The sequence below is a fragment of the Petromyzon marinus genome, chromosome 20, assembly GCF_048934315.1.
Source record: "Petromyzon marinus isolate PM22_M1 ecotype Great Lakes invasive population chromosome 20, UKy_Petmar_22M1.pri1.0, whole genome shotgun sequence".
Lineage (NCBI taxonomy): Eukaryota > Metazoa > Chordata > Hyperoartia > Petromyzontiformes > Petromyzontidae > Petromyzon > Petromyzon marinus.
Window position 1 is genome coordinate 4,300,174 of NC_133686.1, and position 17,027 is coordinate 4,317,200.

Consider the following 17,027-nt stretch of genomic DNA (forward strand, 5'->3'; position numbering starts at 1 on the left):
CGCTAAACCCGCCACCACCCGACACAGCCAATTAGTAAGGTTTGAAATGTAAACAAAAAATGCCAATTCGTTACTAAATTTCGATTTAAAGCTTTCGTGACTGCAGGGATTCATATTCTTGGTTCTTTCGGTAAAGTCACGTAGAAGGGAAACAAGAAAAATAAAAACCGCCACTTTTTTCAAATTTTCTTGCTGTGGTTTTCACACCTGATGATGATTGCTTGTGTTGCAGTCGAAACGTCGTGATAAGTTTATTGTTTTATATTTTTTATTATTTTATTGTTTCCCTTCTACGTGACTTTACTGAAAGAACCAATAATATAATTCGTTACTTGTTCAGCACACCGTTGTGTTGGAGAGTAAATCCACACACCGCTGTGCTGAACTATTGGAATTCTACGTATCTTAATTATGCATTGTTTGGTTTTAAATCTCCATTCGCATTAACTGCTGTTGGTCTATACATTACGAACGACAGTCATCTGAACATCTGTAATAGTACTGTTGAATCCATTCGGTCGCATCTAATTAATCCAGTGTATTTGGTGCTTGAGTATTTGGGCTTATCAATTACCGCACAACAACAATAAACCCGATCGTATTATTAATTATTTGGTGTTTGCAAGTACAGATATCAGTTTGTCCGTAACGCTTCGTAATCTTACTCTCTGTGGAAAGCGTGGGTGAGACATTGCTGCCTCCTACTGTGTGGGTGTCTCTCTCAGTGGTAGCTCTGTGATGTTCGCTTCTGCGGGCCGTTCTCTAACACAACGGGGCCGCGCTGCTTATACGAGAGACGAATTTGACATGACGCCGATGGCGCAGTGCGGACACAAATGTGGTAAATTAGTCAAAAAACCAAACGTTATTTAGCTGCTGTTGCTTATGCAGATAACGATGATGCTGATGAAAGGCATGCCCTTTGAAGTATTCATTTTCATGCGTATGAAAGTTTTATTTGGGCCGCTAACCTAGGTCCTACGTTAAGAGATTATTCATGTTGTAACATAACGTAGATGTTATTGAATTGCATGGCTTTCATCCCCGGTGAATGAGCCATGATGCGTATCTATTGTGTTTGTCCGTGTCAAGTCTACCACGTGCGCTCTTAATTGAATCGTGTTTGTCAACAAGAGCCAACATCGGCATAACAGTTGTTGGGACATCAATGCAACGTGGGTTTTGTGTGCGTCCGTTCAATTCAACAGTGAAAATCAAATGAACGAATCAACGCAGCGGATTAATCGGTGGGCTAATGAAGCTGGATGCTTCATCGTCAGCTTTGCTCAATTCGCTGCTGGATGAAAGCGTCCGCAAGCCGAGAGCATCTCTCACGATCGTGCGCGCTGCAACGACGCACGCAACCTCCTGCACGCGACACGATGTCATCGCTCCAGTCGTGGGTGGGTGTCCTCTCGGGCGCGGTTCCGTCCCGTGGCTGACACTCCGTCGTCATGTATTTACTAGTGCAATTGCCCGTCATATTACGGGTTGATAAAAACAAATGATTTAATGTAAAAGATAAACAAAAATGTAAGATTGTATTGAATTTATTACTAAAATAATTTAATCTATATATCACGTTTGGTGTAAATCGCCTTTCATTAAAAACAAATAATTTAAAATTGCATGAAAATCCACGTAGCCTACCCAGCGTTACACACACAGCGCACAGAGTGTCAGGTGTTAGGCACAAATCACCCAAACTATATGTACAATGACCATCTGCAACCATCCGTTGTAGCGACGTGTCCTGCCCACGTGCATTTTAATTAACAGCACGAGTTGACATTAATGATGACTCCGCGTGTGTCCTCTAAATCCACGCGCGCCTCTCTTTCTACTTTCTGCAATAAACGGCATTGCTTGTTTATTGTATTTCGAGTTGCTGGGAACAATCCTTTGCGTCTGGCAATGCACTCAACTGCTGAATGAAAACCTCCCCACGTCACGTCGGCCGTGGCGGTTGTTTGACCATACTTCACCAGAACTGGTCAGTGCAGGTTGGTGAATAGGGGAAGGGGGTTGTCAGGTTCATTGCGCAGTGCGCTAACCGCTGTGCCACCGCTCCCCTCAATGAAACAACGTACAAGTATAGCGTGTGTGTGTGTGTGACTGTGGGGAGCGGTAGTGTAGTGGTTAGCGTGCTGCACTACGAACCTGGCGACCCGGGTTCGATTCCCGCTCACGGCCAACACCAGTGACGATTATCTGAACCGGTCCTGGGCCTCCCCTAGGTCGACTCAGCCTAAAATGAATACCTGGTGCGGTGTGTTAACATCGCCACTGGGGAGACAAAGGCGGTCGGGCGTGGTGCTGGCCACCCACCCCCTTGTGTACCGTTCCGACCTTCATAGGTGCTCGCTAACAGCACTTGCCCCTACAGTCTGTTACAGGCTATACGGGGGGTCTGGGAACACTTGTCAGGATTTGAGTTTCCTAGAATCTGGACGGAGGGTGGAATGTACAACGACATCACCGACGCCACCATATTACCGAGATCTCGTTGATCTCGGTAATATGAACCTTAAATAACAATGCTCAATTAGGTATTTAATTCGGCGTTTCATATTGCAGAGTTTGAAATTAGCGGGTGTAAGAATTAGAGCTGTCAAAACCCCAGGACACATCAGGGGAAAGAATAATATCTCACAAAACTGTCTTGAGTAAGCCTTACAGATTCCCCAGGGATAGCTGCTACCTCAACAATAGGTTGATGGTGCGAACAGCAATTAGTGCAACCAGTTTTGGTGTTCAGTTTCTCTCAAGTTTAATAACATGTTAGTACAGCGTGGTCCAGATGTCTCGTGACCCCCAATTAATTGACCCGTTAACATTTTTTTTCCTTTGTATATTAATTTCTGTTTTTTAAATACACCTTTAAAAAAAGATATTACATTTTTGTTTGATAATTAAATGTAGGTATAAAAAAAATTGCTTCCCCGTGGCATGAGTAAGCACTCATCAATGGGCCGATCACACCTTCATATGTCGAGGACCGCAGAGCTTGGCGGTGGGGACTTTGACGCCGACTCATCACGTGGCTTCTGCTGCTGCCTTCACGCTCTTCTGTGATTCCTCTTCGCGCCTTTGGGACCGTAGTCTCTGTCTCAAGAGTGAGCGAATGCTTGAAATTATTAGTACGTGAAATGGCTAAAGAAGTTGAACTGGATTTCCACGAATATTCATTTAACTTTTATTTGTATTATTTTATTTTACCAGGTAAGGCTCCACTGAGCCATGTAGCTCTTCTTCAGAAGCGATCTGGCCACAAATGATAACTCAACGAAAGTGGATTATCGTGAGGAATTGTATAGCAGCCGAATACTCTAAACGAGAGGTGTTTCTAAATACGGAGGGAAAAACCGCAGGACCCGGAGAAAAATCCACGCGACCACGGGGAGAACACGCGAACTCCAAATATACATCAGGCGTCAGGGTCGGGATCGAACCCACGGCCATCCTGTATACCTGGCGAGGTAGTTAACGTCTCGCTCGCGTGGCGCCCAATATCTCAAGCAACACAGCTCAACATTTGCGAATGCAAAACCATCTGCAGCATGCGTGGCCCGAGGCGACGTCAGCCACAGGCGTTGAAGCAAATCAAGCTTGCCGCACCACGGTCACGGTTGTCGGCGAAAATCTGACCCAAAGTTGCTCTCCGTGTCCACCTCAAAAAGCTGACAGTTTGATTTCGAATGACGCCGATAGACGCCAGGTCGATGAACGCCAGGTGAGTCCTTAATTAATAAAGGGTAGGTGACAGACGAGCAAAATCAATTCGCATTGCGCGGCACGCACGAAATGGTTGGAGTCGTTGAGCATGGTAGTCGTTTCATTCTCACGGTGGTCGTTTCATTCTCACGGTGGTCGTTTCATTCTCATGGTAGTCGTTTCATTCTCACGGTGGTCGTTTCATTCTCGTGGTGGTCGTTTCATTCTCGTGGTGGTTGTTTCATTCTCCCGGTGGTCGTTTCATTCTCGTGGTGGATCGTTTCATTCTCATGGTGGTCGTTTCATTCTCACGGTGGTCGTTTCATTCTCACGGTGGTCGTTTCATTCTCACGGTGGTCGTTTCATTCTCACGGTGGTCGTTTCATTCTCATGGTGGTCGTTTCATTCTCGTGGTGGTTGTTTCATTCTCGTGGTGGTTGTTTCATTCTCGTGGTGGTCGTTTCATTCTCGTGGTGGTTGTTTCATTCTCACGGTGGTCGTTTCATTCTCGTGGTGGTCGTTTCATTCTCACGGTGGTCGTTTCATTCTCGTGGTGGTCGTTTCATTCTCACGATGGTCGTTTCATTCTCACGGTGGTCGTTTCATTCTCACCGTGGTCGTTTCATTCTCACGATGGTCGTTTCATTCTCACGGTGGTCGTTTCATTCTCGTGGTGGTCGTTTCATTCTCGTGGTGGTCGTTTCATTCTCACGGTGGGCGTTTCATTCTCACCGTGGTCGTTTCATTCTCACGGTGGTCGTTTCATTCTCACGGTGGTCGTTTCATTCTCGTACTGGTCGTTTCATTCTCGTGGTGGTCGTTTCATTCTCACGGTGGTCGTTTCATTCTCACGGTGGTCGTTTCATTCTCGTGGTGGTCGTTTCATTCTCACGGTGGTCGTTTCATTCTCGTGGTGGTTGTTTCATTCTCACGATGGTCGTTTCATTCTCACGGTGGTCGTTTCATTCTCACGGTGGTCATTTCATTCTCACTGTGGTCGTTTCATTCTCACAGTGGTCGTTTCATTCTCACGGTGGTCGTTTCATTCTCTTGGTGGTCGTTTCATTCTCACGGTGGTCGTTTCATTCTCGTGGTGGTCGTTTCATTCTCACGATGGTCGATTCATTCTCACGGTGGTCGTTTCATTATCTTGGTGGTCGTTTCATTCTCACGGTGGTCGTTTCATTCTCACGGTGGTCGTTTTATTCTCACTGTGGTCGTTTCATTCTCACGGTGGTCGTTTCATTCTCACGGTGGTCGTTTCATTCTCGTAGTGGTCGTTTCATTCTCACTGTGGTCGTTTCATTCTCACTGTGGTCGTTTCATTCTCACGGTGGTCGTTTCATTCTCACGGTGGTCGTTTCATTCTCACGGTGGTCGTTTCATTCTCACTGTGGTCGTTTCATTCTCACGGTGGTCGTTTCATTCTCACTGTGGTCGTTTCATTCTCACGGTGGTCGTTTCATTCTCACGGTGGTCGTTTCATTCACAAGTGCATCGCGGCTCCTGACATGCTCAGTGTTTGTCGTTACCGGTTTAGAAAGAAAAAGGCTCTTCTTGTTACGTTGTTTGCCAACCGCCTGGCCATGCTCATTGCACGCGACACATTACCTTGCATCCATGTACAATAATGTGCGCGGGATATTCTCGATCCGCTGCTGGATGAAGGCTGGTCCACTTTGCGCGCGGATCGTGGGAGGTTATTTGCTCGTACTTAACCGTGCGGGCTCGGTTATCAGGCACGGAACATAAACGTATCGTGCAGTACTAGCAATTGAAATTTGATGCACTGTCCTCTGGTCCTCGTCACGAACGCAACGTTCTAATTGTGAACATCCCCAATGCGGGGTACAACCACGTGTTTGCCCATCACGACACAACTCTGGCGTACAAGTTTGACGCGTTGCAGCCTCAACCGTGGTAATTATTGACGTGTATACACGCATGCACACGGGAACGCACGCCGAGGGTTTGTGTTTACAGGTACGAGAGCTCTCAATCAAAGGTGAAGTTTCGTCGCATTCATTGCGGTATGCATTGTGCACAGACTGCATTTCACGTGAATATTGGACTGGGGATGGGTTGGCCAGGTGGGTCCCTTTTTCTAGGTTTGGGTCCGGCCCTCAGCACGTGGAAATCTCGAACGGAGCAATGATTATTTGAAGTAGCATGTGTGGTTTGTTGATCGAACGCTGTGCGATCGTCGAGAGTGGTACGACAAAGTACTGTATTGAGCATTCCAGTGAAAAAATCATAACTAGTAAACTGCAAACTTAATATACCTCTTCGTGAATCTGTGCGTACAGCCCTTTGCCAATCCACTGCTGGACGAGGCCCCCCCCCCCACACACCCACACCCCCCCCCCCTCCCACACCCCCCCCCCACACCATATGGATGGTGTTTTTGTTGTTTTGTTTTACCTTATCTCACCGAACTGGTCAATGAAGGTTTGGTAAAGGCAAGGACCTAGAGGCTGCGAATTGAGTACAATAAAGAACCATTGAATTTGACGGACTGCTGCCTTCTACTGCCCTCTGCAGCCCCCACAGCTGATCGTGGTGTTGTGAACGGTAGACGCTCACCCGATCACTGTTAAGACTTAAGCTGCTTAAGCTGCAGGAGATTATGAGATCCGCTCATCGTCTCGTCCATCTAAACTCTGGAAGCAGCTGTAACAGTCTAAACAACCCGTACCATTCAATGTTGGGAAACTATTCGGTATTCCGTGCGGTTATTTATCTGCACAAAGGTACAGCTGGGAGTGGACATTTCAGCATTTTATAGCATTTATAGGAATAGGTTTTACCCTTTTAACTGGCACAATCAAATTCAAGGACAGTGCATATTATTATCAGAGTTGTCTTTTTTGTTTGCATTTTGACTGCTTGTGTTGTGGTTATTGCAAACATGATGCCTTGAATAAAGGTGTCAGTTTTTGTGCCAGTTAAAAGGGTAAAACCTATTCCTATATCTTGTTACTGGCAAAGGAGGTCTCATAATGTAAATTTCAGCATTTTGTTACACTGCATTGTGGAAATATATACGCTCCCTTCGCAAAAGAAAGATGGATTTTGCTTTCCGGAGCTACGAGCGACTCCCTTGAGTCGACTTGCAGTGCGTCCAAAATGTGACCACCCTTTTCGAGGCCACGTCGAACCCGTGCTCGTCTCATGCGTTGAGCTTCCGGGTCAAACCCCACGTTGAATATAAGATGACCTCTCCCCTCACCTTTACGCTCGGCTCTAAATGGGTTTGCTGCACTGCACCGTACACACTAGGATTGGGCCACACCACTCCTCCACCGAGATCCACGGATGGTGTCCCCAACTCGGCCTAGCTCGCTCAATGCTTGCAAAGCTGGGGTGAGAGAACGGGGATTTTGAGACTGCACGGCGTCCATTCTCTGGAATTCCCTGCCCGATGGAGGTCGATGGAGAGATACTTCTAAGCCCAGGCTGAAGACCCCACCACCTGTTTAACACGGCCTCTCTATCGTTTGGGCGTCACGGTGGCGAGATGTTAACTACCTCACCTGGTGTACAGGAGGTCGTGGCTTCGATCCAGACTAACGCCTGCTGTATATTTGGAGTTTGCATGTTCTCCCCGTGGTCGCGTGGATTTTTCTCCGCATCCTCCGGTTTCCCCCTCAACATTTAGAATCGACGTGCGTTTTCAGTATTTGGCTGCTATACATTTTCACGTGATGACAAACCACTTCGTTGAGCTTATTACATGTGGCCAGGTCGCTGCTGAAAAAGAGCTGTATAGCTCAGTGGGCTGTACCTGGTAAAATAAAAAATGTTCGTAAGTTTCCCATCTCGTCCCGGTTACTTCACTTATTTTCCTGCATGGTTCTCTGCGATTAATATTTAAGGACGCCTCAATTCCAAAGTATTATTTTCATTTTCATCACTTTCATAAGTAATTTGTCCCATAGATGATATCACACATCATTAGCTCCGAAGCAACCATGGAATGAACTCAGTCAAATAAACAAAGCATGGCATGATCATGGCAAGTTTAATATAATGCCCATACAGACTACCGACAGAAACTTCAGAAAGGAATACTGGACACAAACATAACTGCAAACATTTTGGTCCAGACCGACAGCTTACACAAATAGTTTACAATATATGCAAGGACGTATAGTTAGTAATACAATACATCTGCTTGTTAATATAAAAACTTAAATATAGCAAAGCGTTTTCACCATGCCATGCAATCAATCATATATACACATCGGCCAGACGGCTCAAATTCACATTTGCAAGCCATCGCTTGTACCTACACACGTGCAGGCACACACACAATCTCGCCAACCCCCATATATAGCCAGAAGCTTGCTTTGATATATAAAAAAAAACTCGCGTATGTACAATGTCAAAGAGCGTGTTACAAGTTACATTTTTTGCGAATATAGAAACCCGCAGCACGCGTGCACGCTGGAGCATCGGTCGGCTGCCACACATTCAACGCTCTCTGTGACACAGAGGGCACATTTTTTTTAGGTGGGTGAACAAAGTGAAGTACTGTATACAATATAAGACAACATGAGAAAAAAATACAAGTTCCAAATAAAATAATAATAAATTGGACACTTGGGGTAAATTCGTGAATTCACAGTCGGGTTCCAGCCGAAATATGCTTCGTTCACGAATCGCACCGTTGGTCAAAACCTAGCGAGCACCACAAAAGATAAACAATATTTCGCACTGGCACGTTTAGACACCGCAATGCTTTGCACCACTTTGCCAATCATCTTGACTTTATCAGCTTAGCAATGGGAAGCCCCCCCCCGCCTCTCAGATTGGATTACTGTTGTCCCAAGTGCAACAGCAAAGGCTACTAACGCCCCACTCAGAAAAAACTCCTCCACGCTTAAGATCAAGGAATCCTCCATATTCTTAGGCCCAATAAATCCATGGTGATACCCACGATCCCAAGTCCACGCGCCACGTTTTCTGGCCCAGCCCAAAACACATCCAGCTGCAGCTGTGATCAGTCCTGAAGTCAAACCTGAACGGAAGCTGTAATCATGCCAGGCCAGTTAATGGACCAACACATTTAATGAGCGTGGAGAGATGCAGTTGTTTAATGTACTCGAGCGCCACATGGATGATTTGCGAACATTTAGAAAGCCATTCACAAATGTAGGGATTGTTTATTGTCTGTGCTTAATTAAGACTGTCCACCTGGCCAGCCATTTGGTGTTTTGCCATTTTAGAGAACGTACAATAACAAAGGAAGAAAGCCAAATATCACTAGCCAGAACGTCAAATTTTAACCGATTCAAAGCAAATATCTGACTGCTGTATGTCGTGGAGTGCCATCATGAAGAGTATTTAAATATATAACCTGGTTATGGTTAAGAACAATGATTGTTACGAGTTCTCCACCAGTTATTCATGGCATGTTAATTCCACCAAAAACCTCTCACACAGGCTTACTAAGCAGCTGCATGGCAGCAGCTAGAATGAAACCTCAATTGAGATCCTTTATAAACACAACTACATGAGTTGACCTGTCCACTCATGCAACCTACAGCCACAGAACATAAGGACATCGAGCCTAGCAATCACGGCTCTGCTGTGGCGTTATGATCGGCCACTAGTATATCTCCAAAAGTAGTTGGCCACATATACCCACATGTTCCATGTTATCACGGACGAATGCTTTGTGTGCCTGCTCGAGGCGCAGCTCAATTCATTGATAGAAAAGTGTTACAGCCCTGCCCAATGAATTTAAAACTGATGTCAGTCGACCATGGCATAATGTCCCACCGATGTAGAAAACCAGACTCCGTTGAGATGTGCTTTTATTTAAAACGCGGGGGCTCACAATGATCAATTCATTATTATTATTCAGTACTTACAACAATAACGTTGGGTTAAATTATAGTGGGTTGTGCATACGATAGATATAGAATATCGGGAAACACGATGCAAACAAACAAACACACACCTTGCAATAAAGTGATCCTATCCAAATTAAAGCGCTGATAGCTAACCTGAACAAACACGCAGTTGTATGCAAAATGAATTCCACGCTTTTAACACGCTTCGCCTATACAGCAGCAACATGCAGTTGTACAGCCGTGCATTGTGTATCAAGCCTGTATCCATTGTCCAATGTTATGCAAGATTCAAAATAAAGTGGCACTGCCCCACAGCCCCTCACTTGCTGCTGCATGGCCCCACCGAGGGACGTCACAGTGCACTTATTAGCGTTTGGAATGAGGTCTGCTCATTAGGATGGTGCTTATACGCTTGAAATGGTAACTCCCAGGTAAAAGGGCATTTCCGCATTGTCTTCAAGATAAAACGGGATCGGGACTTAAGAGAAAAATTCTCAAAAATAGGCAGCGCTTTTGATAATACGTGTTTTCATATGGGGTGACCTTACAGAGTAAAAGTGAGGTAAAAATTTGAATTACAAAACCCTGCTTGTGGTCAAAGGGCTGAGCTTAATGAACATCGTGCTCAGAGCAAACATTAAAAATGGTGAACAGAAGTCTAAAGAGCAACTTTTCTCATATCTTTACCATGCACAGCAAAAAAAAACACAAGAAAAACAATATTCTTTAAAACCACCGTCCTGAATTTCATATCTGACAACATGGCCCTCAATCCCTGAGAAGCCCTAAAATATGTACACTATCAACTTGAATTCATATAATCAGACAACAAATAATAATACTCAACAAATGACAAGAGGTACGATCGCTCTCGGATGTCACAGCTGCACCAGGCGCATTATTAAAAATAAAGTCTTATTTTATGAATAATGCAGACTGTTTTCTCTGCATGTTTTGTTAATTATATGTACATCGCTGAGTTATGGCTTTGATGCGACCATCTATCTGGCAAGGACACTGCACTGCAAAATGCGAAGCTTCAACAATGAAAAATCCAGCAATTGGCGAGATGTGTTGGTGCGGAGGCTGCAATGGAGATCTCCTAACAGCGCAATGGCACTACAATCACACGTGTCGAAAAGAGCAGCCACTGCAGCTGCGTCGCTTATACTTTGGCGAACGGGACGACCCTCAATGCAAGAGCCCACAAAACGGGAATAACTTTTGGAGGCCATGTACCAAAAACTCACCGCCTGAGGCATTGGCTGGTGCAATTCACGTTCTGGAACATTTTGTTCAGCAAGTATGAACGAGATTATGAATTATGATTGACTTCATGATTTGGGCCAAGGTTGAGCCGAGAGTTTGAGTTACAATCGAGGAATAGGGGGTTTACTGTCGGGTTTGTATTTGTGCATGTACAGCCCTTTAGCAATCCACTGCTGGATGATGGCCTCCCCACGCCAGGCGGTCAATCTGGGCTGATGAAAGCTGGGTGCACAGACGTGGAAGCATAATGCACAATGGACTTCGCTGCAACGACCTCTGCTGTCCAGCACACGGTCACCCCCCCCCACCCCCAGAGTCTATAGCCTTTAACGTCCGTCATTAATGGGCGTCGGCCCATTCTAGCACTCAGTCCCGTTCAGTTTCTGTTAACCTGAAGAGATCAGGTGCATGCCGGGGCGATTTGGTCAAAGGTAATTTTTAGCATTATCATTATCAAAATCATCGTCCAGTGCCAAATTCTAGCAACAGAACCAACGCCAAGGAAGGATTTTTCATTGCAGCGCGTGGTTGGCCAGCGAGAACGCGTGCACATGCGTGCGTGCACCGGTGGCGGCATATATTTGCCACGTAGTCGTGAAAACGATGGCATTATCTGGAACTATGCCGTCGAGTAAAATACGACGATGCAATCCATCGGGCAGAGTTTGCTCTCTCGCCGACCAGTGCAGGTGCGCAATGGCTGCAATGCTAGGAAACGAGGAACATAATCCCTCTTGTGAAGAGAATTGTTGCAAAGTTGCAGCTATCTAAAAAGTTAAACAATAATAGCAAAATACACACAGGTCAACCCTTTTGGCCGAGTTTCAGTCGATGTCCTTTCTCCCACAAAAAGAGATTATATGCGGTCTACATATATATTATAGACTATTAAATACATAAGCTCTACAACGGCGGACCGACAGATGCACACACAGGAAAAATGACACTGTCGATGGATGGCAGCGCTTCTGAGAAAGTAAAAACGCTTATCGTGTTGTTATTATTAATAAGTGCTGACAACGATCCCCCCGATGAGGTAAGCGAGTGGCCCCGGCTTGGCAGAGCGCGTTTTCAATCTCGGCGCTCTGTCATCCATCAACCGGCAGCGCTGCCACCAACACAGCCCCTGTGCACTGATTTACCCACTGTCGGAAAATTGGCCAACTGTTCTAAAAAGAGGGGACAAAAAAAACCCTAGCAGGCTAGGCTTGGGCACTATCGAAATAATGCTATAAGAAGCTTTATTTTTTGTTCTATGTTTGGATCATGACGCTTGGCAGGTTTGAGGGCCGCTGTAATGTACGACAGGAGACTTGTCAGTCTAATGGTGTGACAAAAACACTCAATTACAGGATGCGTGTGTACGAGCTGTTTAACATCGGTGTGCTTTAAAACTTGGGAATAATAAAAGTTTGCAACTTAATACAAAACCAAAAGAAGCTTGCGAAAACGTACATTAATTTTAGCATGCTTTGTGCAAACATAATGCTTTAATACAAATGAAATTCCTTAAATGTATGTTTGTAAAAAAAAATCACCCTAAAGTAACAAAAATTAACCCAAAAAGAGCTGGCTACGTGTAAAATCAAAATAAACATTGCATATTTAGCACTGTCGATTTATCAGGTGCGCACCTCACATTCTGACCTAATGCCTTTAGATACCAGTCTTTTCCAAACAAGTAAATGTGTAAATACTTTCAATGCATAATCAGTCTCCTCTAGCTCACATCATGCAGGAAATTCTGGCGCTGCGATTTAACTTGAGCATCCGTAGATAAAAGATCCTCGAATATTCATTTTAAATTTTCGAGTAAATAGCCAGCGTCAAAGCACAGTGCTTATACGTAGTCTACTTAAAAGGCATTTTAACCCATTTGCGAGAAGTTTAGAGAGATATAGTAACTGTTGCAGTCGCAAAGTGACAGTCATAAATACATTGTGGCTGTAAGCAGAAATGATTTTTGTGTTTAACACTGGTACAGGAAACAGTGGAAATGGTCAGTAGGGTTTCTCAACTATAAATATTTTTTTTCTAAAATATAACTTATTTGTATCCATTTTTCACTGTGACTTATCAGACCTGTAGTGCTGAAAATGTATGATGGTAGTTTCAAAGTTTTACAGTTGTGGGTTTCCTCCTGCTCACTATTGGCCAGATACTGCATCCTTTGACCTTTCTTAAGGAACCTTCCAGTGTTCAGCCACATGCAACCGAAGCGAGGAGAAAACATCTCCTGCCCCGGATAAGCGACTTTGTATCAAACCAGGTCAACTCTCAAACTCTGCGCGGTCAAGGCTTCCTCTCCAATAACTCAGCGTTTATATAAATCGAGTGCCCTTCCCTTTAAGCCCACGGTATCCACAGAGCCCGCTGTGAGATTCAACCCACGCTCTCCCCGTCACTCGGTCCGAACAGCGAGGGCCGCGCGCGTAAGGTCGGCGGGGCCGCGTCAAACGACCTGACAGCAGGTGACGTGGCTGAGCGCGGCGAGAAAGACCCCCTCCCCGGACCGGCCGGCGGCCCCCCCGACGGCGGAGCGCCCGCCAAGCGCCAGGCCCCTCTTGAGGCTCTCTCGGAGCTCGGCCGCCAGACTCAACCTGGCTCCGGCCGCCACCGCCGCCGTCGTCGTCCCGGCACCCGTGAGCCCCCCACCGCGCAACAGCAGGCAGCAGTCCCCGGACAGCAGCGAACTCTCGCTGCTGCAGCGTCTCAAGTGGCTCGCCGGCAAGGGCGCCACGGCCCGCCATCCGGCGCACGACGACGACAGTGCCCCATTCCGCACCAGGAGCTGGCGCCTCCTGTCCTGCCCAGCGTCCGAGCCCAACTTCCTGTTCGCGTTGGCGTCCGTGGCAACCGCGCCCTCGGCATCTTCTCTGTAACCGTCCTCGGTGACACACACCGTGACGCTGGACGACCTCTCCCTTCGTTTTCCAATGTTGGGGGAACCCAAAGATTCCTTTGCTTTTGTGGATGTTCTACGACCGCCTGATGGGACGCCGCCTTTACTGCCGGCATTTTCAGTAGGGCAGCTAGGTTCTTGCCTGGACGGCGCTGACATGTCGGTAACGATGGTGCTAGACTGCGCCTCCTTGCTTGGTGCTGCGTCCGAAGCACTGCAGACAGAAATATCATCGCCAGCTGGACGCCCACAAGACTCCGTTTCCATGATGTCCGTGAGAGAAGTTTGTAATTTGATGCGATTGGAAGGGCTGCTGTTAGCAATGCCGATGTTTCCATATGAAATGTCATCGTGCGAAGCAGCATCGATTACCGGTCCCGATTTGTCACAGTCCATTGAAGACGGGTCGGCCCTTTCGAAAATGGCAGCAGTTGGATTCATATTGATGTCTGTAATTTCAGAGCACTCGGCCTGTTCCTGTACGTGGTCATATAGCGTCTGCCAATTATCTTGCGCTAGAGCCTCCGTTACCTCCCCACCCTCGTGCACGGTCTCCAGGGAGGTCCGAGACACGGAGCAGTTGCACAGCGCACCCGGGGGCAGGGACACTCCTCCAGTGCCGTGGCTGCCCCTTTTTTTCTTACTGCCGCGAGCGGGTCGAGCGCAGTCCGAGGCCTCACCACCGCCGCTCCTGTCCGACACGCACACCTCCTGTACGCCTGTGCAGGACGCCACCCGGGGGGCGGAGCCACCGCCGCCGCTGGCCCCGCCACCGCTTCGTCCGCCGTTGGCGCTGCCGCCCCCCGGCTGAGTGCTGCCACCCTCGCCGCCTTGATTGCTCCCGCCGCCGCCTCCCCCGTGACTTGGCCTCTCTCCGGCACCTCCGCCGCCGCCCCTGTCGCCTCCTCCTCCGCCGCCGCCGCCGCTCCCGCCTGGCGGTCCATCTTCGTGCTGGCCCTGCCCCGTCAGGCCGCTGCCGCCGCCGCTGTTGTTGTTGTCGTCGTCGCTCGTCTCGGAGCTGCTGCAGCCCTGCTGGTGCATGGGCTGAGGCCGGGAGGCGTGGCTGTCGGGCGACTGGCCGTGGGGCGGCGAGGGCCGGCCGGTCCCGGCCGTGCGCCGGCCACGTGGGTAGCGCTTGTGCGCAGTGCCCGGCGAGGCGAGGCTCATGCGCAGGCGGTTGAGCTGCGGAGCGAGCGCTGCGCCGACGCTGAGCTCATCTTCGGACTCGCAGCCCTCGCCCCCCTCCGCCTCCTCGCAGATCTGGTTGAGGAGCGGGGCGCTCTTGCGCGACGTGATGCGGGACATGAGCGACGGGCGCCGACGCAGCACCACCTGGGCATGCACAATCGTCGCAGGGAACACAAACGATGAGCACAGTTGGCTATGTGCACTGCGAAAGAAGTTCAACGCACATACATACGTGAGGAAAACGGCATCCGAGAGGTCCAACATACTTCCAGGCGTCCAATATAAACAAAAATAAAAAAATATTGGGAACATGAATAAACCAAATGTTTTATCCTCGCCAAATAGGCTTACTCAACATTTGCGCGATATCCTTTGCGGAATGCTAAACAAAAATGTGACTTAAAATATAATGCCATTAAGTCCATTCATTGAAGCAGGAACATAACTGAAAGTTCAGAGGATTACGCAGTCACGAGCGAATATGCACCTCAGTGTATATCAAAACAGGTATTAATGTACACAATCGGTCTAATGTGCTGCCAGGACGCGGGGGTGAACTGATGCCAGGCTCTCAAGTCAAAAAGATCATTCATAAGCCATCATCTACTTCACGGTTAGCAGATGACAAAGCCACTCTTTCCCCACTATGCGAGCTTTACATTCCTGGTCTACGATAATTAACTTTATTAAGGACCTCCAAGAAACAAGAAATGCCTCAATTGGACTCCTATTAATTTCAAGATGAGAACCCCTCCAATTACAGGAAAATGTTATTACAATTTAGCATGCCACTGTAAAGATCACAGGACACGTGGCTTGGTAAAAGACGCAGCACACATCTAACTAAACTTTTTATTTTACCAGGTAAGGCCCAGAGCTATACAGCTCATTTTCAGAAGCGAACTGGCCACAAATTATAGATCAATGAAGTGGCTTATCACAGGGAAATGTATTGCAGCCAAACACTCTAAATGCATGTTTCTAAATGTAGAGGGGAAAACCATAGGGCCCAGAGAAAAATCCACACGGCCACAGGGAGAAAAGGCAAACTCCATATATAGAAGCATCAATCGGGATTGAACCCACGACCTCCTGTATACCAGGCGAGGTATTTAACATCTCACCACCGTGGTGCTTAGGAGCACTTGGGCTCTATAGTGCGAGATGAGATGAAAACGTTCACATGGGGTCAGGACCCATTTTTCTTCAAGCGTTTTGATAACTTTGTTACATGGGTTCACGTAGTAATCCCGTCAAACGTCTGGTCATTACTCACATGTTTTGGATAGAGAGTTAATAGGTTTTAGGGCAAAACAGTATTGCGTTGCGTTTGACTTTGCACTTGTATTCATATTGTATCGAGGGTTCCATTTCTCTATTTAATACGTTGATCTTATTTTATTCTCCTAAATTTGCCATAATTTTTATTTCGTCTGTTATTAGAGAAACAAACATGGTATTTATCAATGCTGTTGTGAGATGTTGAAATAAACAAGGTGTTAGTTTTAATTACATAGTCTTTCATGTGTAAGCTGGATGATTTGTTTCAATTACATAATTTAGTCCCACTTAATTATAAGAGAAAGTGGTTAATGATACATTAGAAGCTCCGCTCATTTCAATATTGTCATTACAAGGTTATATATATATCATTAGAGCATAAATGCTTTGGAATTGCCAATCATTATGTTCAGAAAAAAAATCAATGGCCCTTTCCCACTCACTCCACTGTGCTTAGGTTAGTTGACCTCTGTACGATTCTTGTACTGAACATGCCACTCCAAATCAATCGCCCTACACCTGCTACGCAGGTCGGTACGGTGCGGCCTATTTCATTAAGAACACTGTATTTTCTTTACAGAAAACAACTAAATGAGCGAGGGTGTAATTAAAGGGTCGGTGTACAAGACCATCTCGCAAAACACTTCACAAAAGCCACGAGGCTGAATGAAAATGTACTGCTTACACTGGTCCACAATGGAGCAGTGGTCTTAACGAAATGGCCAACTTGTTTGCAGTGCGCGGTGATGGCAATCTCTTAAGGTTGTTTTGTATGCCTTGCTTGCCACCGAGTTGTGATAAGCAAAGGAGAATCT

At 46.8% G+C, this 17,027-nt stretch overlaps 1 protein-coding gene across 1 annotated transcript in view; it reads right to left on the reverse strand.

The window, feature by feature from the left end:
* Nucleotides 1–7,714: 7,714 nt before the first annotated feature.
* Nucleotides 7,715–17,027, reverse strand: part of LOC116944212 (uncharacterized) — a 32,697-nt gene continuing 23,384 nt past the window's right edge. The window contains exon 9 of the mRNA XM_032957727.2: nucleotides 7,715–15,075. Within this exon, the coding sequence (XP_032813618.2) occupies nucleotides 13,294–15,075 (1,782 nt within the window). The 3' untranslated portion in view covers nucleotides 7,715–13,293. The remainder of the gene's footprint in view (nucleotides 15,076–17,027) is intronic.